The sequence below is a fragment of the Pan paniscus genome, chromosome 1 (assembly GCF_029289425.2).
Source record: "Pan paniscus chromosome 1, NHGRI_mPanPan1-v2.0_pri, whole genome shotgun sequence".
NCBI classification, from domain to species: domain Eukaryota; kingdom Metazoa; phylum Chordata; class Mammalia; order Primates; family Hominidae; genus Pan; species Pan paniscus.
This window is the reverse complement of record NC_073249.2, coordinates 4,165,024-4,188,250: the sequence shown is the minus strand read 5'-3', so window position 1 is coordinate 4,188,250 and position 23,227 is coordinate 4,165,024. Positions and strand designations below refer to the sequence as shown.

At 42.0% G+C, this 23,227-nt stretch overlaps 2 protein-coding genes across 4 annotated transcripts in view; one reads left to right on the top strand and one right to left on the bottom strand.

Annotated features, from left to right (window-relative positions):
* Positions 1-6,433: 6,433 nt before the first annotated feature.
* LOC134731258 (uncharacterized) lies at positions 6,434-7,235 on the bottom strand. The gene is given in 3 exon segments (XM_063608821.1): positions 6,434-6,658; positions 6,661-6,790; positions 6,792-7,235. Coding segments are annotated over 3 exon segments (567 nt in total). The 5' UTR covers positions 7,004-7,235.
* The window catches only part of EFCAB2 (EF-hand calcium binding domain 2), a 156,674-nt gene continuing 139,995 nt past the window's right edge, over positions 6,549-23,227 (top strand). The window contains exon 1 of one of the 3 annotated variants that reach the window (XM_055094594.1): positions 6,549-6,909. In XM_055094594.1, the coding sequence (XP_054950569.1) occupies positions 6,885-6,909 (25 nt within the window). In that variant the 5' untranslated portion in view covers positions 6,549-6,884. The remainder of the gene's footprint in view (positions 6,910-23,227) is intronic. The other 2 variants (XM_055094623.2, XM_034950126.3) reach the window with 2 other exon arrangements.

Genomic DNA, 23,227 nt, shown 5'->3' with positions numbered 1-23,227 from the left:
AGAAAGGAACATGTGCTTTTGAGAGAAACAGGGCCAGGGTGTGATTTTTCCAAATGCTTTAAGAGCTGTGGTTTCATGTAAGTGTTACTCGCAAGCTGCCCACAAATGCTGCCACCCGGGCTTCCTGCGCCGGGTCTCCCTGGAAAGCCTGAATGAGCTTTGGCACTGAAAATGATCTTGTCCAGGGCCAAGAATTTAACACAATTAAATTTCTCCCTCTTGACTGAGAGGCCTGAAACCTAAAGCTGCAGAAAGGCGGGAAGGAAAGAGAAGTATGAAGGCGAGAGCCCACTACTAGCTCATGGTAGAGGAGTAAATTTCGCCTCCACTCCTGCCTTCCAAGAGCCAGCATCCGGCCAGACGTTTAGTTTCCCTCTTTGTCTTTCCAGATGAGGACAAAGTGCATGCCACTATCTGGTTCTTTAAAGTCTCTAAGAGTCTCTGCCAGATGCTTGGGTTGATACTTTGAAGCAGTAAAAAAGAAAGAAAAGCAGAGAGAGAGGTGACTAATTCTGTGGAGAATGTTTGCTCTTAACATTCTTCTCTAAATATTTGGGTTATTGAAAGGATCTAACAATATCTTATTTTATAAAGAAGCAGAAAAACAGTGATGGCTGGGCCCAGTGGCTCATGCCTGTAATCTCAGCACTTTAGGAGGCTGAGGTAGGATTGCTTGAGGTCAGGAGTTCAAGACCAGTCAGGACAACATAGGGAGACTCCATCTTTACAAAAAATAAAAAATTAGCCGGGCATGGTTAAACCTGGTTAGCACACCTGTAGTCCCAGCTACTTGGGAGGCTGAAGTGGGAGAATGACTTGAGTCTGGGAGGTCAAGGCTGCAGTGAGCCCACCACTGCACTCCAGCTTGGGCAACAGAGCGAGACTTTGTCTCAAACAAACAAACAAACAAACAGACAAAACAGTGACTCTGAAATCAGAACTAGATTCCTAACCAGCTCTCTTATTTACTGGCTGTGAGCTTTAACCAAGCCATTTATGTGAAGATGTGGTATTTTTATCCGTGAAACGGGAATACTAATACAATACAAAGTACCTCATGCAGCTTAATAAAGAAGAACTACTTTTATTATTATAACTGTAATGAAACTATGTCCTTATTCTGTTGTATTCTGATAAGGATTTCCTTTTGAGATCATAAGCTCAGGGACTCATCTATGAGGAGGGGTGGTGTCTTCCATGAAGGGCTGGATATTTTTGATGTTGATCATTCAGGGAAGGCATGTACCCTCAGTTAGGAAACTGAAATTAGACCAGAGAACTACCTCCCTCCCTCTCATTGTCCTGCATCTACAGCTCAAGGAATCCAGATACCCTTACGGGCCCTCCTGAATAGCAAGGTGGAAACAAGGAAGGGGCCACAAGCTGAAGATGATAAGCTGTACGGTGTAAACCAGATCGCATGTCATACAGGCAGCAGATTACAGCAGTGAAGGGTAGAAACCCTGAAGTCAGAACATCTCCCGTTGTGCATTTGAAGCATTAGAAAAGCAAACTCCCCTAGTGGAAGGTGAATTTCAGGACAGAAGGTGGGGTTTGGCGTCTGAGTGCTTCTGCCCAGGTGGAATGGGGCTTATTTCAGTAGATTTCCTTGCAAGTCCTTTAAACTTTTCGAAGCTTTCAGTTACATCTATTGCGCCTCGTGAAAACTCTAAAATAGGAAGTTTGGACATTGTTACTTCTATTTTTATGAGTTAACTAAGTTTTAAAGAGATTACATGACTCGCCCAGGATCATGAGATTAGTAAATGGCAATGCCCAAGGAAAATCCAGTTTAAAAAAAAAAAATTATTCCCAGTCCAGATTTCAATTATCTCCATATTAGGAAAGTAAACAGGGCATGAAGGATTTTTAAACTATCATTTTGCATTATTCACACCACTTACCCTTTCCACTTCACTCACATCTTAGGTAACTGAGTCAACTGCATTCAAAAGAAACATTTTCGGGGGGAGGGGGGAGGGATAGCATTAGGAGATATACCGAATGTAAATGACGAGTTAATGGGTCCAGCACACCAACATGGCACATATATACATACGTAACAAACCTGCACGTTGTGCACATGCATCCTAGAACTTAAAGTACGATAAAAAAAGTAAAAATAAGTAAATAAATAAATTCCTTTAAAAAAAAAGAAACATTTTCTGTGTTCCTCACGGACACATCACTGATGGCTGTCTGAACAGATTCAACTCACTATAAATTCAAGCACGCAAAAGGACATAACCTGTACATATCCACCTGGCTCCATAGAGTAATCAAATAAGTGTCATTGTCTAAAACTATGTGCTTGCTTTTCTGATTTAGCCCTAAGTTTATATATCCATGAGTGGGATCAGAAATGATTTTCCGATTCTAAATTTCTGAAAATCACTATGAGATGTTTAAGTGAAAAAATGCTTTGGCGGCATACAATATTACAAGTTACTCAAGTATTACAAGTTACTCAAGCTATAGCTCAGAAGCCATATACATATGTAGATGTATATATGTATATATATACGTATATGGATGTATATATGTATATATACGTATATGGATGTATATATGTATATATACGTATATGGATGTATATATGTATATATACGTATATGGATGTATATATGTATATATACGTATATGGATGTATATATGTGTATATATACGTATATGGATGTATATATGTATGTATACACGTATATGGATGTATATATGTATGTATACACGTATATGGATGTATATATGTATGTATATACGTATATGGATGTATATATGTATGTATATACGTATATGGATGTATATATGTATGTATATACGTATATGTGGATGTATATATGTATGTATATACGTATATGTGGATGTATATGTATATACACACGTATATGTGGATGTGTATATGTATATACACACGTATATGTGGATGTGTATATGTATATACACACGTATATGTGGATGTGTATATGTATATACACACGTATATGTGGATGTATATATGTATATACACACGTATATGTGGATGTATATATGTATATACACGTATATGTGGATGTATATATGTATATACACGTATATGTGGATGTATATATGCATATACACGTATATGTAGATGTATATATGCATATACACGTATATGTAGATGTATATATGTATATACACGTATATGTAGATGTATATATGTATATATACATATATGTAGATGTATATGTATATATACTCTACATATATGTATACATATATGTATACATATACATGTATATGTATATATACATCTATCTATCTATCTATCTATATATTTTAAGATGGAGTCTTGCTCTGTCGCCCAGGCTGGAGTGCAATGCCATGATCTTGGCTCACTGCAACCTCTGCCTCCTGGGTTCAAGTGATTCTTCTGCTTCAGCCTCCTGAGTAGCTAGGACTACAGGCTTGCAGCACTATGCCCACCTAATGTTTGTACTTTTAGTAGAGACGGGGTTACACCATATTGGCCAGGTTGGTCTCAAACTCCTGGCCTCGTGATCTGCCCACCTTGGCCTCCCAAAGTGCTGGGTATACAGGCATGAGCCACCGTGCCCGGCCGCAAAATATATTCTGAGGAATAAAAATGATTGTAGTTAGTTTTCCACAGTCCAAAGCAAGCTAATAATATTTAAAGAGTTAAAAGTGTAATATAATCATCGGTCATGTTTCTACAACCAAAGAGAGTTGAAAGGAGTCAAATATCAGCATAATGCAGATAATGTACTCACTGGCATTGTGGGCCTTTATTATTTGGATAATCATTTTCACCTTGTGGAGACTTTTCCAGAATTATATACTTTTATGCCTAATCAGCAAATTAGGCAGTTGAAAAGTATGTATGAAGCAGCTAATATGTGCCCCAATTAGGCTAGGTAGTGTGGGTATATAAAAAGGGTTTATAAAGGGGGAGGCTCCTATTCAAACCTTAGTGGGGTCAGGAGATGGGGAAGTTAATTAACATATATTAAATATTTTTTTACTCACCCACACCTAGAGAAACAGTACTGTTTTAAATGTGCTGTAGGAGTTCAGAGAAATACTGATTAATGTGGTTTGGAATAAATTAAATAATAAAAAGCTTTGCTGAATACAGTTAGTTTAAAAAATATAAAAATATAGGGGGATTTGCAGAGAAATCTGTTCAACTCTTAAAATAATTTTTAATTTATATATGTTTATATAAGAATTCCATTTTATTAACATGAAATACTAGTACTTTTTTTTTGGGATGGAGTCTTGCTCTGTCATCTGGGCTGGAGTGCAGTGGCGGATCTCGGTTCACTGCAACCTCTGCCTCCCGGGTTCAAGCGATTCTTCTGCCTCAGCCTCCCGAGTAGCTGGGATTACAGGCGTGAGCCACCACACCCGGCTAATTTTTCTATTTTTAGTAGAGATGGGGTTTTACCATGTTGGCCAGGTGGGTCTTTAACTCATGACCTGAAGTGATCCACCCGCTTCGGCCTCCCAAAGTGCTGAGATTATGCGTGAGCCACCGCGCCTGGCCCAGTACTTTTACTGATGAAAAATGTAATGTAAAAGGAAGGTCTGTCTTACATACAATAAGTGCTGAATCTGGGTCTTTTTAAAAAAAAAAGTCATTGAGAAGACTTACTCCTTTCTTAATTTTAAAGACATTTATTATTGCAAACAGAAAAATTGTACTAGATACCGGGGATATATGAACGAATAATGCCGTTTTCTGTCTTCAAGATCTTACTGTTTGGTAGGTGGAAATAAAGTGAACGAACGAAGGCACTGCAAATCAATGTGGGAGGCTCTATAAGCATGGGGCCACAGAGGAAAAGGCTGAGAGGGAAAGCTTCAATGAGTAGGTGACTTCAAGAAGGTCATCCTGGCCAGGCACAGTGGCTCACACCTGTAATCCCAGAACTTTGGGAGGGCGAGGCAGGCGGCAGATCGCTTGAGCTCAGGAGTTTGAGAGCAGCCTGGGCAACATGGGGAAACTCTGTCTCTACAAAAAATCCAAAAACTAGCCAGACATGGTGGCGCGCGCCTCTCCTCCCAGCTACTTGGGAGGTTGCGGTGGGAGGGTCACTTGAGACCGGGAGGCGGAAGTTGCAGTGAGCAGAGATCGTACCACTGCACTCCATCCTGGACGACAGAGCGAGACCCTGTCTCGAAAAACAAAAGACAAAAACAAAAACAAAGGTCATCCTGCAGGACAACCAGGAGGGCACAAATGTTTGTCTGTGGGAAGCTGAAATGTTGGCGGGGGAAAAAAGCAGGGAAAGGCATTCCAGAAAAAGGAAACTGTAAACAGCACACGAAAAAGCATAGTGAATGAATAGGAAGCCTGAGACCAAACTTAGGGTTTCCTACACTTATTTCAAAGCCCTTCATTATCTATATGGAAAGGGGGAGTCTTTAAACACAAATATTTAGATCATATTGACTGAGATTTAGATATAAATGAATGCTAATAATTACTTTTCGTTTTTTGGGGTGTTAAAAATTTACTGTACAAGATTGTATTCGTTTTAAGTATCTTCTAACATGAGCCATTTTGTAATGATTCAGTTGTTTATATTCAATTTCAAGTAGAATGCTGATCACAGCGCCAAATGGGTATCTTCTACAGAAAAAGTTATTTTAATAAAGAAAAATATAGTCAGTTTTAGGATTTCCTGAGATTATAGAAACAATAAAAGCATTAAAACTGTTAAGTCATTAAATACGAGTACCTTGTATTTTGAAGGCTCTTAAAATTTAGTTTATAAATTGCTTTTACACAACATATGCACTGAAATACCATTTAAGATTAGTTTTGAAAATAGGTGTTCGTTTCAACCACATCATTAGGTATTTTATTCAAAGCTCTTTATAAAAAGAGCTTTACTATGTTCCAGTATAGTAAACTTATCCAGAAAATAAGACAAAAATTTAACTTCATGCTATAGCTGCAAAGTTTCTGGAAAGCGGGATTTAAAACTTCCATTGTAACTTTAACCAGCGGTCATGTCAAATTTCACAACTAAGAACATTTTAACGCATGTAATACTGAGCACAACATGGGCACGTTTTTGTTGCTATGAGAACCTTCTATTTTGTATTAGACATTGCAGCCTTGACGACGCAATGTTTGTGCCTATTTTGCGCATGTTTTTCTGCAGCTATTCCTCTCCTCTAGCAATAGTCGAATGGCTCTGGTTTCCTCTTGCGCCCGGCCCAGTTTTTCCGTTTTAGCTTCGGTTGTCATAGGCCGTGCTGTCGCTTTCTCTGGGAAAGGACGGTGAAGACTGGACGGGAGAAACCGGGAGGGCAGGCGCGGCCGTTCTGCAGCAGCCGGGCTGTGAATGGGAAGCGGGAGGAGGAGGCTGGGCCGCGGGCTGGTTCTATCACCCCCTTAGGAGCCCAGCTCTTCACCTGGCTCTCCGGCGCTTTTCAAAATCTGCAGTTAACAACAAAAATCGAGCAACGCCACGTCGCACAAACAGGACAGGAGGGGGCGAGGGGTGTGTGCGCGCGCGTGCTGTCCCCAAATGGATGAGAAATAAGGGAAAGGAGGGGTTGGGGACCGTGTGATGAAGCAACATGCTAGGCCCGGGACAAGTCCGGCTCCGGCCTCGGGTCTGGAGGGACAAGGCTGGGGGCCGGGTGGCGCGGCGCCCGGGTCCCGGCTGGCAGACGGGCCCTCTGGTCTTCCCCCAGCGCGAGGGTCGTGGCGGGAAGCGGGGACAGGGCGCGCGCTCAGAGCCTCCTCCCCGCCCCGCCCAAGGGTCTTCCTCCCCCGGGATTCAGAGCGGCCCCTCCTCCAGGCCAGGCTCGCCGCGGGGCGCTGAGCAGGCCGGGACACCGCGGCCGAGGTTATCGTTAGGCATCTCCCAGGCGACCGGCCCCGCAGCAAGATGGCGGACGAGAAAGACAGGGAAGGTGAGGTAGGGGAGCCGGGGAGCCGCTGCCCTCGCCGCCCGCCGCGACCCCGGGCTGCACGGGGAAGCGCCGGGTGGGGTGGGCCCTCGTCCATCTGGAGTTCCCACCCGCAGGGAAAGGGCGGCCTGAGGAGAGGGCCACCCGGCAGCAGCAGTCGCCCTGCCCCCGTCCCCGTAGCCCGCCCGGCCCGCCGCTCCGCCCCGCCCCGCCTCTCTCCCCTCCTCCCTCCCTCTTCTCTCTGCCCTCCTCCCGCCGTCTTCTTTCTCCTCCCGCCCTCTTCACCCTCTTCCCCTCGTCCCGCCCCGTCCTCCTTCCCCCTCCCTCGGAGGCCGGGCCTTGCCTCCTGCGCGGGCTGCGCCGGAGGCGCCGGCAGGGGGTGCTGATAATGGCGTCGTTGTTCACGGTCGCGGGGAAGCCGCCGCCGCCTCCACACCCTCGCCTGGGGTCTCGGTGCCGCAGGCGCCACGCCCGTAGCTGTCCAGGCTGTGGGCCCCGGGGGGTGGCCTGGGTGAGGAGGAGTTCTGGCCGCCTGAATCTGACGGGATCCTCTGTTTGCGCCGAAACCCCGCCCTGGCGCAGCCTGATGGCGTTCGCGGCCACCATTTTGCCTCCTTAATGAGGAGGCAGGAGGACGGTCTGGAGGTCACGGCCGCTGCCTCCGAGCTTCCCGGTCCTCCGAAATGCCTGCCCCGCCGCCGGCTAGCGCCGCGCAATTGGCCTAGTGTCTTGTCTTAAAAAAAAAAAAAGACACACACCCAAACAGCAATTTTAATAACGACGAAAAACCAAAACCTGGCGGAGATCTTGGAACCGCTGTGCGCCGGCCGGGCCTCTCCCAGGGGACCACCCAGCCCGGCGCGGTGGCCGCCTGCAGAGGCGGGACTGCGCTTCGAGGCTTAAGGTCGCCAGATCCGAGGCATCGATCTCCGCCTGTGCGGAGAAGCCAAAAAGTGATTACGTTTGTTTGCAAGACTGTTCATGTTGTTTTCAGTTCATGGTATGATGAAAACCCGATCCTTTATTACCATGCCCTTAGGTACTAAAAAATAATTGTGTTTGATAGTTGGCAGTCACCCACAAATATCCAAAAACCATGAAACAGTAAAGGTAAACAAGTAGGAAGTGAAAATAATATTCCTCCTTTGTTTTCTTTCTGGAGTGCTCAAAACACCCTCTCAAACCATTTTTCTCAGCATAGAACCAAGTGTGGTCAAGTTAACAGCTAATATTTACAAGGGAAGAAACGAACCCTGAAATATTTAGTCACTTGTTCCGGTGATCACAGAAAATCGGCGAAGAAACACATGAAACTGCCAACGATCTCCCTATTGATAACAAGGATACCGTGATTTTTATATAATATTAATCTGAGAAGCCAGGATTATTTTGTAGGTATTACCTTTACGAAGATGCCCTTACATACAAAGAAAAGGGTAATTTTAAAACTTTCCCAGAAAAATGGATGGCTTATTTTTGTTCTTTATTTACCAAAAAAAAAAAAAAAAAAAAAAACCATTAGGAGATAAACTAGCAAGGTAATTATGGATATTTATTTTCTTAAAAAAGACTTGGTTAGGTCAGCATGAGAAAAAACGCACTGGAGTATGGTACAAATACAATATTTCTCGTTTTTTAAAAATTGAGAGCTTTCCTGATTTTTCAGCTTTTGAACAATATTTTTCCATTTAAAGTAAATTCAGAGAAACAATTTTGTCGATAACTCATAGAAGTAATGACTGTTAAAAGCTGGATGCCATTCATTCAGAATACATATATTCAATGCCATTATGTAGATAAGGCATTCTACTTAGAACTTTGAAAGATACGAAAATGAAAGACATTGTCTTTGCTTCCAAGGAAGGTGAGATGAGTAAGGGAGATGAGATATATGCAAATGGGAGGAAATAGTTAACTGGGCTGAGTAGTCTGGGTGCCAACCACTGTGCTAGGTGTGTATCCTTGTAGTCCGTGGACAGCAGCCTGGACATCACTGGCTGCCACCGACCTAATGAATCAGTCTTCATTTTAACATGTTTGTAGGTGATTTGTATGTACATTAACGTTCGAGAAGGCCGGGCGCGGTGGCTCACGCCTGCAATCCCAGCACTTTGGGAGGCCGAGGCGGGCGGATCACGAGGTCAAGAGATCGAGACCATCCTGGCCAACATGGTGAACCCCGTTTCTACTAAAAATACAAAAATTAGCTGAGCGTGGTGGCACGCCCTTGTAGTCCCAGCTACTCAGGAGGCTGAGACAGGAGAATCGCTTGAACCAGGGAGGCGGAGGCTGCAGTGAGCCAAGATCACACCACTGCACTCCAGTCTGGCGACAGAGTAAGACTCCGTCTCAAAAAAAAAAAAAAAAAAACAACAAAAAAAACCAAAATAAAGTTCGAGAAGCACTCATGTGCTGTATCTCATTTATTGTTAACAGTTTTATGGATTAACTAATTGCAGTTTGTGAAGGGTATTATGAAACAAAGGCATTTTGTCAGAGGATAAACTAAGTAGAGACTCATTTTGGTGGTAAGATCTTTTTATGGAAATAGTCCATTACTATATTTGATTGTCAGCTACTGTATTTTGAATTTTCAGAAATTACGTCTAACCAATTAATCAGAATTGATTAAGTTTTGAGGATTCACTCAACTAAACTCATAAAAGACTGATGTGCAAACCTGAATGATTTATTAATTTAAATAGGGGTATATACATTGACTTGAAGGCTGATTTTGCCAATATACTAATATAATAATTTTGGCAATATACTAATATAATAATATACTGTTTTATGGGTACTAAGCTTCGAGTAGTGTGAATTTGTATTTCAGAAGTCATTTGATGACCATGGAATCACACAAAAGAAAGGATAATTTTGAAGGATGTGTTCATTACCCTCTAAGTTCCAAAAGATCTGGGACCATTTCTGATCTGTTAATACTGAGTGTTGTGCAGAGTGCTTGGAACGTGGTAGGTAATCAATAAGTATTTGTTGAATTCAGAACATTTGAATTAATCAAAGACAGCTTATGAGATTTTAACCAAAGCATTCCTAGCTATTTTCCCCAAACTTATTCTATACCTAAAAGTACACAAAACTTGTTTTAGGTCTCTTTTCCCCTCTGCTTTACTGGTAAAATACATTCTTCTATTCCATCTGGCTCAACAAAACGTTTTATTTCACAGTGCCACGGTATTCACTAGCATGTCTTTAAAAAACAACTACAAAAAACCTCATTGTAGAAATACACATATGTTTTAAATAGTTCATCCTTAATATTGAGATTTCTAAAAGTTCTAAAGGGGGAATAAGTTTCAGGGTACCCATCCTATCCACTCTTCTTCAATATTTAGAGATTAACTTTGATAGAAGTATTGAGAATATTGATAAGAAAAATTACCTAAATTAGAAGGGGCTATTGTGCTCATAAAATTTTTTTCTAAGATTATGTACGTTGAAGTTGTTATACTTATTTGTTGCATTTTTTGCTTTCATACAGTATAATTTATTTTTTCATAGATTAAAAATTATACAGAATTATATTAGCTAAAAGTTTAACCTTTAGAACCAAATTATTTTTAAAACCACTTTTTTAACTGAAAGAAGAATGTTTGAAACGGGATAAGAAAAAATATTTTTGAACTTTTATTATTTTTCCAAAGTTTCCTCAGCCAGAACATTTTTTGTTTTGTTCTTTCTTTTCCTTCTGTTTTGTTTTGTCTGTTTAAATGGAGAGTCAATGCAATTGTTGATTCTTTGGCTCCTTAAATCTTATTGTTTCTGTCTCAGAGAATTTTATATAGGACTGGAAGGATCTTCTGTTTGTAATTAGACTCACGTCTAGGAAACAAACTGCTTAGTTATAAAATTCGAACTTTTGGCAGCCAGTGAGCTTTGGAAAGTAAGAACTTTTTAGTAAGCTGCAGATATTAAAAGCTGACTCTAGGATTTACTATTTTTGTTTCTATTAAAATATTCTTTGTTACTTTGCGTGCTTTGATAACATTGCTTGATAAAGTGCCTCTAATTCAATTATCGACTCCTAAATGGAAGAGGTTTTACAAGGTTTGTTGTTTTGTTTCTGATTTCCTTCATTGTGCCACTCTTTTGAAAACCCAACATTTGGAAAAATAAAGTAAAAAACAGAAATTTCAGGTGCCTATTACTTTATAAAAAGGGTTCTCTTAAATAACGTCTTTTTTTTTTTTCTTCTTTTATTTTGAGACAGGGTCTTGCTCTGTTGCCCAGGCTGGAATGTGGTGGTGCAACCTCTGTTGCCTAAGCTGGAATGCAGTGGCGCCATCACGGCTCACTACAGCCTTGACCTCCTGGGTTCAAGCGATTCCCCCCACCTCAGCCTCCCAAGTAGCTGGGACTACAGGCGCAAGCCACCATGCCCGATTAATTTTTTTAATTTGTAGAGACAGGGTTTCACCGTGTTGGCTAGGCTGGTCTCGAACTCTTTATTTTTTTTATTTTTGTTTTTTTTTTGAGACGGAGTCTCGCTCTGTCGCCCAGGCTGGAGTGCAGTGGCACGATCTTGGCTCACTGCAAGCTCTGCCTCCCAGGTTCACACCATTCTCCTGCCTCAGCCTCCCGAGTAGCTGGGACTACAGGTGCACACCACCACGCCCGGCTAATTTTTTGTATTTTTAGTAGTGATGGGGTTTCACCGTGTTAGCCAGGATGGTCTCGATCTCCTGACCTTGTGATCCGCCCACCTCGGCCTCCCAAAGTGCTGGGATTACAGGCGTGAGCCACCGCGCCTGGCTCGAACTCTTGAGCTCAAGTGATCTGCCTGCCTTGGCCTCCCAAAGTGCTGGGATTACAGGCATGAGCCACCCTGCCTGGCCTCATAGTAACTGTTGATAGTATAGAGTGTAGCCTGTGGGACAGTACAAAGGTTGAGCTTTGAAGTAAGACTTGAATTTGAATTCCGTCTTCCCCAAGCTCTAATTATCTGATCTTAGCCGAGATGCTAAACATAAGTAGCTTCAAGTTCCTCAGATGTAAAGTGGGGATAATTATACCCCCAATATTTCATAATGTTGTAGTGGGGACAATGTTTTCTTATTCATTTTTACATCCCCAGCACCTGCCACAGTGCCTGGCATCAAAGGAATGCTGAGGCCGGCTCACGCCTGTAATCCTAGCACTTTGGGAGGCCCAGGCAGGTGGATCACTTGAGGTCGGGAGTTCAAAACCAGCCTGGCCAACATGGTGAAACCTTGTCTCTACTAAAAATACAAAAAATTAGCTGAGTGTGGTGGCGCGTGCCTGTAATCCCAACTACTCAGGAGGCTGAGGCAGGAGAATCGCTTGAACCCAGGAGGTGGAGGTTGCAGTGAGCTGAGATCGCACTCCTGCACTCCAGCCTGAGTAACAGGGTGAGACTCTGTCTCAAAATAAATAAATAAATAAATAAAAAATACAATAAAGGAATGCTGAATAAATGGGAAGGAAAGTGTTTGGTACATATCTAGTGAATTAGTAAGTATTAGTATCTGCTTAACATAAAACATAAGAGTTGGCCAGGCGTGGTGGCTCCTGCTTGTCATTCCAGCACTTTGGGAGGCCGAGGTGGGGAGATCACCTGAGGTCAGGAGTTTGAGACCAGCCTGACCAACATGGTGAAACGCTGTCTCTACGAAAAATACAAAAATTAGTTGGGTGTGGTGGTGGGTGCCTGTTATCCCAGCTACTCTAGAGGCTGAGGCAGGAGAATTGCTTGAACCTGGGGGATGGAGGTTGCAGTGAGCCTAGATCGCAGCATTGCACTCCAGCCCAGGCAACAGAGCAAGACTCCGTCTCAAAACAAAAAAACAAATAAAACATAAGAGTTAAGAAAACTTTAAGTCTTACCAATTGGGATTATACATAATGCATTCCTGCATATTTCTGGGGTAATTTAATAAGTTTTCTTCCTGTTTTAGACCAATATAAATATCCGGTTAAGACTAAGCAAAGAAGAAGACTAGCTTTTTGAAGCCTAATTTGTTTCCTCTTATTCAGAATAAAAAAAAATTTGAAGAAAAACTGGACTGAAATTTGTTTTTGCTCTGATATATAAAATTTACAGAAATGTCTCAAGAATAGTCATAATTTTAAAGATCAAATGGACAGTGAGAGACTACCTCACGCCTGTTAGGAAGGCTATTATCACCTAAAGTCCCCCAAATAATAAGTATTGGTGAGGATGTGGAGAAACTGGAACCCTGGTGGACTGTTGGTGGCAATGAGAAGTGGTGCAGCTGCTGTGGAAAGTGGCGTGGCGGTTCCTCAGAAAGTTAGAAGTTGAGTTACCATTTGACGCAGCAGTTCCACGTATGGGTATATAGCCACGGTAATTGAAAGCAAGGTCTCGAAGAGATATTTGCACAGCCATGTTCATAGCACATTGTTCACAGTAGGTAAAAGGTGGAAGCAAGCCAAGTGTCCATCAGCGGATGAATGAACAAACCAAATGTGGTATATACATGCAGTGAAATATTATTCAGCCTTCAAAGGAGGAAATTCTGACACATGCTACCGCTTGAATGAACCTGAAAGACATCATGCTAAGTGAAATCAGCCAGTCAAAAAGACAAATACTCTCTGATTCCACTTACATGAGGTACCTAGAGAAGTCAAATTCATGGAGACAGAAAGTAGATTGCTGGTTGCCAGGGGCTGTGGGGAGGGGAGAATGGGAAGTTGTTTAAGGAGTGTAGAGTTCCAGTTCTGCAAGGTGAAGAAAGTTCTGGAGATTGGTTGCCCGGCAGTGTGAATGTACTTAACACTATTGAACTATATGGTTAAAAGTGGTTAATACAGTAAGTTTTACATTATGTGTATTTTACCACATTTTAGTAAATAGAAAATGTTGAGTACATTCAGAATGAAAGAAATGGTACATTGTTTTTCAAAGGCAATTTGGAAATTTGTATTGAAGAATAAATGATGGCTAGGCAAGGTGGCTCACATCTGTAAACTCAGCACTTTGGGAGGCTGAGGTAGGAGGATTACTTGAGACCAGGAGTTCAAGACTAGCCTGGGCAACATGCTGAGACGTCATCTTTGCTAAAAATAAAATAAATAATAATAAAGAAGTCGGGGGTTCCCTCTCTCGGCTTTGGAGCCCCCATCCCTCTGTCTCTGTACAGGGAAGCTTCTTCCTTCTCCTTTCTTGCTCCTTCTTGCCTATTAAACTCTCCATTTCTTAAAACCAAAAAAGTAAAAAAAAAAAATAAAAAGTAATGTCCACATGCTTTGCGCTTTAATATACTTCTGGATATTTATCCTTAGAAATATATTCTGAAAAGAATAAAAGCTCTAAGCACAAAAATGATCAACGTAAAGTTATCTATAAATTTGAAAACATAGATAAAATTTGCATGTCCAACTAATCGGGCATACAAAATAAATTGTTGTATGTCCACTTGTTGGGTTGCAGCCAAATATATAAAAATTATATGTGTAAATGGGTAAGGACACGTGGGGGAGCCCAGGAGATGATGATGATAGCAGGGTGATTAGACTTTTAGGGGCACTTATTTTCACAATCTCATTTTAATGTCAGTTCTACAAAACTTTAAAAACCCACTTAAATATGCTAATTAAAAATTATTCTTACCCACTTGTGAAAGTGTGTTTACCAGATCCTGTACTTGACAATCCTTTGTAAACCTCTAGTATGGATTTTATAGATATTAAGACTGTAAAAAAGTAATTTTAGTTTTTATTTTTATTTTTTAAGAGATGAGATCTAGGCCGGGCGCAGTGGCTCACGCCTGTAATCTCAGCACTTTGGGAGGCTGAGGCTGGCGGATCGCCTGAGGTTGGAAATTCAAGACCAGCCTGACCAACATGGGAAAACCCCATCTCTATTCAAAATACAAAATTAGCTGGGCATGGTGGCGCATGCCTGTTATCCCAGCTACTCGGGAGGCTGAGGTAGGAGAATCACTTGAACCCGGGAAGCGGAGGTTGTGATGAGCTGAGAGCGCCATTTTACTCCAGCCTAGGCAACAAGAGCGAAACTCCGTCTCAAAAAAAAAAAAAAAAAAAGAGACGAGGTCTCACTCTGTCACCCTGGCTGGGGTGCAGTGGCTCGATCACAGCTCACTGTAGCCTCTACTTTCTGGGCTCAAGTGATCTTCCCACTTTGGCCTCCCAAGTAGCTGGGACTGCAGGGGCGTGCCACTGTGCCCAGCTAACATTTTAATTTTTGGTAGAGATAAGATCTTGCTTTGTTGCCCAGGCTAGTCTCAAACTCCTGGCCTCAGGCAATCCTACCACCTTGGCCTCCCAAAGTGCTGGGATTACAGGCTTGAGCCACCACCTCTGGCCCATAATTTTATTTTTTTAAATGCACTAGTAAAATTGGGAGTTTAAAAACCTGGACTAGAATTTGGACTTTGCCTTTTTTTTATTCTTTTTAAGATTTTGCTTGTTAGTGTCAATTTATCTGACCTTTCGTTTGAAGAATTTCCATCTAATGAGGAAGATAGGCGGCTAAGGAGACAATGATACAATAATGTGATAAGTGCTATGATAGTTGCACATGTATGATGATTGGGTGCCCGGGGAGAGTCACCTGATTCACACACACCCTCTTTAAATTATAGCCCCTTTTTATTCCCTCTCATAGCTGTTTGTTTTTTTCCTCTTTCATACTATGTTTTGTAATTACCTGTAGATGTGTTGTTTGATGTCTGCTTCTCCTAGACTCTTAACTTCCAAAAGGATAGGGGTCATGCTCATGCATATACCCAGAGCATGGCATATAGCTCAGTATTTGCTGAATGTTGAATAAAAGTTGGCTTTCTGAAGGAGATAACTGAAGCTTATCTTTTTATTTTTTATTTTTTTTGAGACGTAGTCTTGCTCTTGTCACCCAGGTTGGAATGCAGTGGCGTGATCTCGGCGCACTGCAACCTCTGCCTCCTGGGTTCAAGCGATTCTTATGTCTCAGCCTCCCAAGTAGGTGGGATTACAGACATGTGCCACCATGCTGGGCTCATTTTTTTATATTTTTAGTAGACGGGGTTTCACCGTATTGGCCAGGCTGGTCTCGAACTCCTGACCTCAAATGATCCGCCTGCCTCGGCCTCCCAAAGTACTAGGATTACAGGTGTGAGCCACTGCGCCTGGCCTAATTTTTCTATTTTTAGTAGAGACGGGGTTTCACCATGTTGGCCAGGCTGGTCTGGAACTCCTGACCTCAAGTGATCCGCCCACCTCGGTCTCCCAAAGTGTTGGTATTACAGGTGTGAGCCACGACTCCCAGCCCCAGGCTTATCTTGAAGGTGTAATAGCACAGAGAACAAGTAGGGGATGGATATTTCAGGAAGAGAAGAAATAACATACTTGAAATTGTGAAGACTCAATATGGCCGAAATTTAGGATGGGTTAGGAGATGTGGGAATTTTTATTCTTAAAGCATTGGTGAGTGATTAGAAGTTTTTAACAAAGCCGGGTGCAGTGGCTCACGCCTGTAATCCCAGCACTTTGGGAGGCCGAGGCAGGCGGATCACGAGGTCAGGAGATCGAGACCATTCTGGCTAACATGGTGAAACCCCGTCTCTACCAAAAATTAAAAAAAAAAAAAAATTAGCCGGGCGTGGTGGTAGGTGCCTGTAGTCCCAGGTACTTGGGAGGCTGAGGCAGGAGAATGGCGTGGACCCGGGAGGCGGAGGTTGCAGTGAGCCGAGATCACGCCACTGCACTCCAGCAAGGGCAACACAGTGAGACTCCATCTCAAAAAAAAAAAAAAAAGTTTTTAACAAGATGGGAGGCTGAGGCAGGATAATCACTTGAACCCGGGAGGTGGAGGCTGCAGTGAGCCAGGATTGCACCACTGAACTCCAGCGTGGGTGACAGAATGAGACTCTGTCTAAAAAATAAAAATGAAAAAATAAAAAATAAGTTTTTTTAGCAAGAGACAATCATATTTGTTGTCTAGAAAAATCACTTGAGCAAGTGTGCTCAGTGGATTAGATGGACTCCAGGTTTGGGACTCCAGGTTTGTCCCAATATAGTAGTCCAGAAGGATAAGACCCTGAACCAAAGTAATGGAAGTCAGGAATGAAACAAGGAGATAGGCTAGAGGAAATGGATAGATTTTGTAATAGGACAGATATGAATATTGAGTCAGGTCAGGGACACGGTTTCTGATTGGGTAACAAAGAATAAAGAGGAATAGTAGAGTTATGTAAATAATAGTTCTAGTCTTGCACATGTTGAGTTTGGGTGCCTGTGAAGCATTCAGGTTGAGATATAACATAGGCAGCACTGTGTGCTTGGTACCTAAATATCTGTTGAATGAAAAATGACAATGATGTGTGTTGGATTGCTTGAACGTATTCCTCTATAAGTGGTTGTAGTCTTGGGAATGGTTGAGAATGTCCAGAAAAAATGGATACAATAAAAAATAATGTTGACTGAGGCCAGGCGTGGTGGTTCACGCCTGTAATCCCAGCACTTTGGGAGGCCCAGGCGGGTGGATTACCTGAGGTAGGGAGTTCGAGACCAGCCTGACCAACATGGCAAAACCCCCTCTCTACCCAAAACACAAAAATTAGCCAGGTGTGGTGGCAGGCGTCTGTAATCCCAGCTACTTGAGAGGCTGAGGCAGGAGAATCGCTTGAACCTGGGGAGGCAGAGGTTGCAGTGAGCCGAGATCACGCCATTGCACTCCAGCCTGGATGACAGAGTGAGACTCTCTGTCCCCACCCCACCACCCCACCGCCAAAAAAAAATGTTGACTGAAAGGAGAAGTGACTAGGATCAGAACTCTGGGTAAAAATCAGTAATTGAACAGAGAAAAATAACTTGTGAATAAGATTGAAAGCACAATTGCAAAATCATGGGAAAATGAGCAAATAGTGTCACAAAAGCCAAGTAGGAAGAATTTCATGAAGGAAGCACTTAAAAATGTTGGGAAAAACTCCCCAATGGTTAACATTTATAGAGCACTTACTCTGAAGTAGGCACCAGGCTGAATGTTTTACGTGTATTATGTCCTTTAATCCTTACAATAAATCTATGTGGTAGGTGCCTCTGTTACCCGCTTTCCACAAGTAAGGAAATGGAGGCTTAGATAGGTAAAGCAGCCTTCCAGTTTCAGCTCAAAAGGTAAGCGCTTGGAAGTCATCACTCCGGTTGCTCCTGGAGCCATAAACTGCAAGAAATATTTGTTAATTTTGACAAATTGCTGGAGGCTGCATGTGGACTGTCATGAGAGTGAGAAACTCCTGGAGGCCTGCAGTCTTAGGAGGTCCCTCACGCTTCCTCCGGTTTTACTCCTAGGAACCCCATGGGGTTATTCTGGTGAAGAGCCAAGCAAGGTTGGTTTCACAGGGGAAGGGGAAAGCAACGCTTTTGAAATATGCCAGTGCATTCTTCATAAAAAGGCCAATTTCAGTGGCCGCTAGTCTGGTCTTATCTCAACGGATGGGAAAAAGCTGAAAAACACTTGTGAAGGTCACAGCCCATTGACACAGGTCCACTAAAAGACTGAGATTTAATCGTAAGTTGATAGAATTCTCCTCACCCATCCCTTACCACCACATCAACAGGAATACAACTCAGACCAACTGACAGCGGCTTGCAGCTGGAAGACCTACAAGATGGAGACTCTATTTAAGGACAAGTTCTTAGGGAAGCCTGAAGAGGAATCTGGCACCTACAGCTACAGCAAACATTAAACACAGCCCTACTCCTAGCCAGATTGAGGTAAAGCCTCACACTAGTAGCTGATTACTATCACGTCTGGCTTCCAGCAAAAAATGACAAGACATGCTAATAGGCAAGAAAAACAGCCCGAAGAGACAAAGCAAGCATCAGAACCAGACTTAGATATATGATAATGGGTGTTTTGTAATTATCAAGGAATTTAAAGAACTGTGATTAATATGTTAAAGGTTCAGGCCGGGCTTGGTGACGCATGCCTGTAATCCCAGCACTTTGGGAGGCCAAGGAGGGTGGGTCACTTGAGGTTAGGAGTGTGAGACCAGCCTAGCCAACATGGCAAAACCCCATCTCTACAAAAAGACAAAGATTAGCCAGGTGTGGTGGCGTGTGCCTGTAGTCCCAGCTACTTGTGAGGCTGAGGCAGGAGAATCACTCGGACCCTGGAGTCCATAGACTCAATGTGGCTGAGGAAAGAATCATTGAGCTTGAAGGTATGTCACTAGAAACTTTCCAAACTGAATTGCAAAGAGAGAAAAGAATGAAAAAACAACACCCAAGAACCATGGGATAATTTAAAAGGTGTGAAATAACATGTAATTTAATGCCAGAAGGAAAAGAAAGAATAGAGCAGAAGAAATATTTGAAAAAATGGGCTGAACGGGCCCAGCACTTTGGGAGGCTGAGGCGGGTGGATCACCTGAGGTCAGGAGATCGGGACCAGCCTGGCCAACATGGTGAAACCCTGTCTGTACTAAAAATAAAAATACAAAAAATTAGCCAGGTGTGGTGGTGGGTGCCTGTAATCTTAGCTACTTGGGAGCCTGAGGCAGAAGAATTTCTTGAATCCAGGAGGCAGAGGTTGCAGTGAGCTGATATCGCGCCATTGCAACAGAGTGAGACTCCAATCTCCTAGGGAAAAAAAAAAAAGAAAATCATCTGGAAAGCTTGTTAAAACATAGATTGTTGGGTCTCACCCTCAGTAATCTAGAGTGAGGGGGTCTGGAAATTTGCATTTCTAACAAGTTACCATAGGATGAGCATGCTGTTAAGAAACATTGATCTAAAATTTAAAGTGAATTTTGCCATTTCAGTGTATTTCCTTCTAGGTTTTTTCTAGGCAGATTTGTATTTTGTTTTGTTTTACAAACTTGAGATGATATTGAATATGGTTTTATGTCCAGCTTTTTTCACTTACTATTAGAAACATTTTTTCATGTCACAAGTATTTCTTAAAAACATATAAAGGAGTTGCATTCATTATATTAGGTTGGTGCAAAAGTAATTGTGGTTTTTGCTATTAAAAGTAATTGGGCCTGGCGTGGTAGCTCACACCTGTAATTCCAGCACTTTGGGAGGCTGAGGTGGGTGGACCACTTGAGGTCAGGAGTTTGAGACCAGCCTGGCCATCATGGTGAAACCCTGTCTCTACTAAAAATACAAAAATTAGCCAGCTGTGGTGGCGCATGCTTGTAATCCCAGCTACTCGGGAGGCCGAGGCAGGAGAATCACTTATACCCAGGAGGCGGAGGTTGCAGTGAGCCAAGGTCGTGCCATTGTACTCCAGCCTGGGCAGTAGAGCGAGACTCCATCTCAAAAAAAAAAAAAAAAAAAGAAAAAAAAAGTAACAGGAAATACCGCAATTACTTTTGCACCAGCTTAACCTAACATTAGTACTTATGGTCACTATGATTTATTTAAGGTTTCCCTAACTGTTAGATATTTAAATTGTTTAAAAATGTTCTTATACAAGGATTTTTTTTTTTTTTGACCCAGCTTTGATCCTCATCCTCTACCCACTTTGGAAAAATTTCTTTTTTTTCTGGAGAGACAGGGTTTCTCTCTGTCATCCAGGCTGGAGTGCAGTGGCCCAATCTTAGCTCACTGCAGCCTCAAACTCCTGTGCTCAAGCGGTCCTCCCACCTCAGACTCCTGAGTAGCTGGGACTACAGGTGTATGCCACCATATCTGGCTAATTTTTTTGGGGGGGGGAAATAATTTTGTTGAATCTCATCTCTGTTGGGTCTTACTAGTTACAGAGGATAACCCAATTTCCAAATTCTGTGAGTACCTTGTGATCCTTTTGTACTAATTACATTATTTCTTTCCAATTTTAAAGAAATCAATCATAGACCCACATATTGCCATTCAGAGCTTATGATCAGGATAAAATACAGATTTGCTTATTGTCTCTCTATCCTGTTACAGTGGAAATGATAGGAAACCAGATATTTTGTTTCTTTTGTTACTAAATCCCTGGATTTAGAAAATGTGTAGGATATACTAATCACTGTAAATATTTGTTGCAAGAATGCAGGAACCAGGAGTAGCACATTGATGGCACCTTGCATCTTCTTATTAAGAGTAAATGTATTTTTCTGTGAATCCTTTTAAAATACTGAAAATAGGCTATGTGTGGTGGCTCACACCTGTAATCCCAGCACTTTGGGAAACTGAGGCAGGTGGATCACCTGAGGTCAGGAGTTCAAGACCAGCCTAGCCAACACGGTGAAACTCCGTCTCTACTAAAAATGCAAAAATTTAGCCGGTCGTGGTGGCGCATGCCTGTAATCCCAGCTACTCGGGAGGCTGAGACAGGAGAATCGCTTGAACCTAGGAGGTGGAGGTTGCAGTGAGCCGAGATTGCACCATTGCACTCCAGCCTGGGCAACAGAGTGAGACTCTGTCTCAAAAAAAAAAAAAAAAAAAAAAAAAGAAAAGAAAAGAAAAAAGAAAAAAAAGAAAATACTGAAATACTGAAAATAGCTCGGAGTTACCACTACATTTGCCGAGGCACTCAGATTGCAAATCACATATTTAATCTAACCTCGTCATTTAAAAGACTGGAATAGCACCTCCACTTCAACATAGTGATTGGGCACACGTATTTATTTTATTTTAGTTTAGTTTAGTTTTTCAAGACGGAGTTTCTCTCTTGTTGCCCAGGCTGGAGTGCAATGGCGCAATCTTGGCTCACCACAACCTCCACCTCCCGGGTTCAAGTGATTCTCCTATCCCAGCCTCCCAAGTAGCTGGGTTACAGGCACCCGACACCATGCCTGGCTAAGTTTTATATTTTGAGTAGGGATGGGGTTTCACCATGTTGGCCAGGCTGGTCTCAAACTCCTGACCTCAGGTGATCCGCCCACCTTGGCCTCCCAAAGTGCTGGGATTACAGGTGTGAGCCACTGCACCTGGCCCACATATTTATTTTTACTCCTGAAACCCCCCTATAATGACAGTAAAGAAGTAAAAAAGGCACAAATATACAGGGATGAAGACCATAGAAAAGGAGATAATGGTGGTATGTAAAAAGATAGAAAGTGAGGAGATAATGCACTATGAAACGGTTGGACCAGGTGCAGTTTACCTAGCATAAACAAAGAAAATACAAGCCTGTAGAAGAGGGAGCCAAAAAGAAACAAACCAATTTGAGCTTAAAAGCCTTGAAAGGCTCAGGATTAGACACAGCAGCCATCTCAGAAGGCATGTGTGTGGAGTCAGGCTAAATAGAGGAGATTTGGATGAAAGTCAAAAAACAAATGATTAAATCTCTCATCCCCTGGAGTAACCAGGTGACCATGCAGAAGGCTGGTGGTTTACTTTGAATAATTTAAATCAGAGATGCTCAGGACTTAGGGATGATGGTACCTACCAGAGATGGTAGAGATGATATGCCATTATTATTATTACCATCTTTCAGGTAGTAGCTGATATATTGTTCAAATTTATATGAAATTCAATATTATCACAGAGGTTAAATATTCTGAGTAGGACCCAAGACAATAAACCTGAAAAATGGTAATATGTCTAATATATGTCAGAGCAATGGGGATTTGAGATTCTCTTATTTAAAATCTTCATTAGCTACGAGGAAGAAGAGCTATGTACCTCTTTAAATGGTTAGTTGATTTGCATTAGTAGCTAAATTACACAATAGTTATAAACACGAAAAGCCTCAAAAGTGAAAACGAATGTAGAGATTAAAAATCTTCAGGTGAAATCAGTAAATGCAATGAAATTTCATATGAAATGATGCTATATGATGAAATGAGAGGAAAATTAAAATCTGACCTCAATTTTGGTGACTTTTTATCTCTATTACACTTCAGCCACCCACTTCCATGGCCAAACCATGGATATTGCCAATATTCAGGATCGTGCCACCTCTGAAATCCTGAATTCAGATAGTCCATTCTTGGAACATAACCTTATTCAATGCTGACTATTTCGAAAGAATTTTGTGAAATAAACTTTGTGAAGTAATTTCAAATTTACAGGACAATTGTAAGAATACTATACACAGAGAATTCCCACATTTCCTTTGTCCAAATTATTTTATCTTAACATTTTGCGTTTTTTTATCATTCTTTCTTTCTGTTTCTACATATATTTAAAATTTTTTTCCCTTCAACTATTTGAGAGTATGTTACACAATCATGCCACTTTATCCCTTAATATTTTGGTGTGTATTTTCCAAGAACAAAGATAGTTTCTTGTGTAAAGTCTCTATGAACTTTAACATAGATTTTTTTTTTTTTTTTTTTGAGACGGAGTCTTGCTTTGTTGCCCATGCTGGAATGCAGTGGCGCGATCTCAGCTCACTGCAACCTCCAGCTCCTGGGTTCAAGTGAGTCTCCTGCCTCAG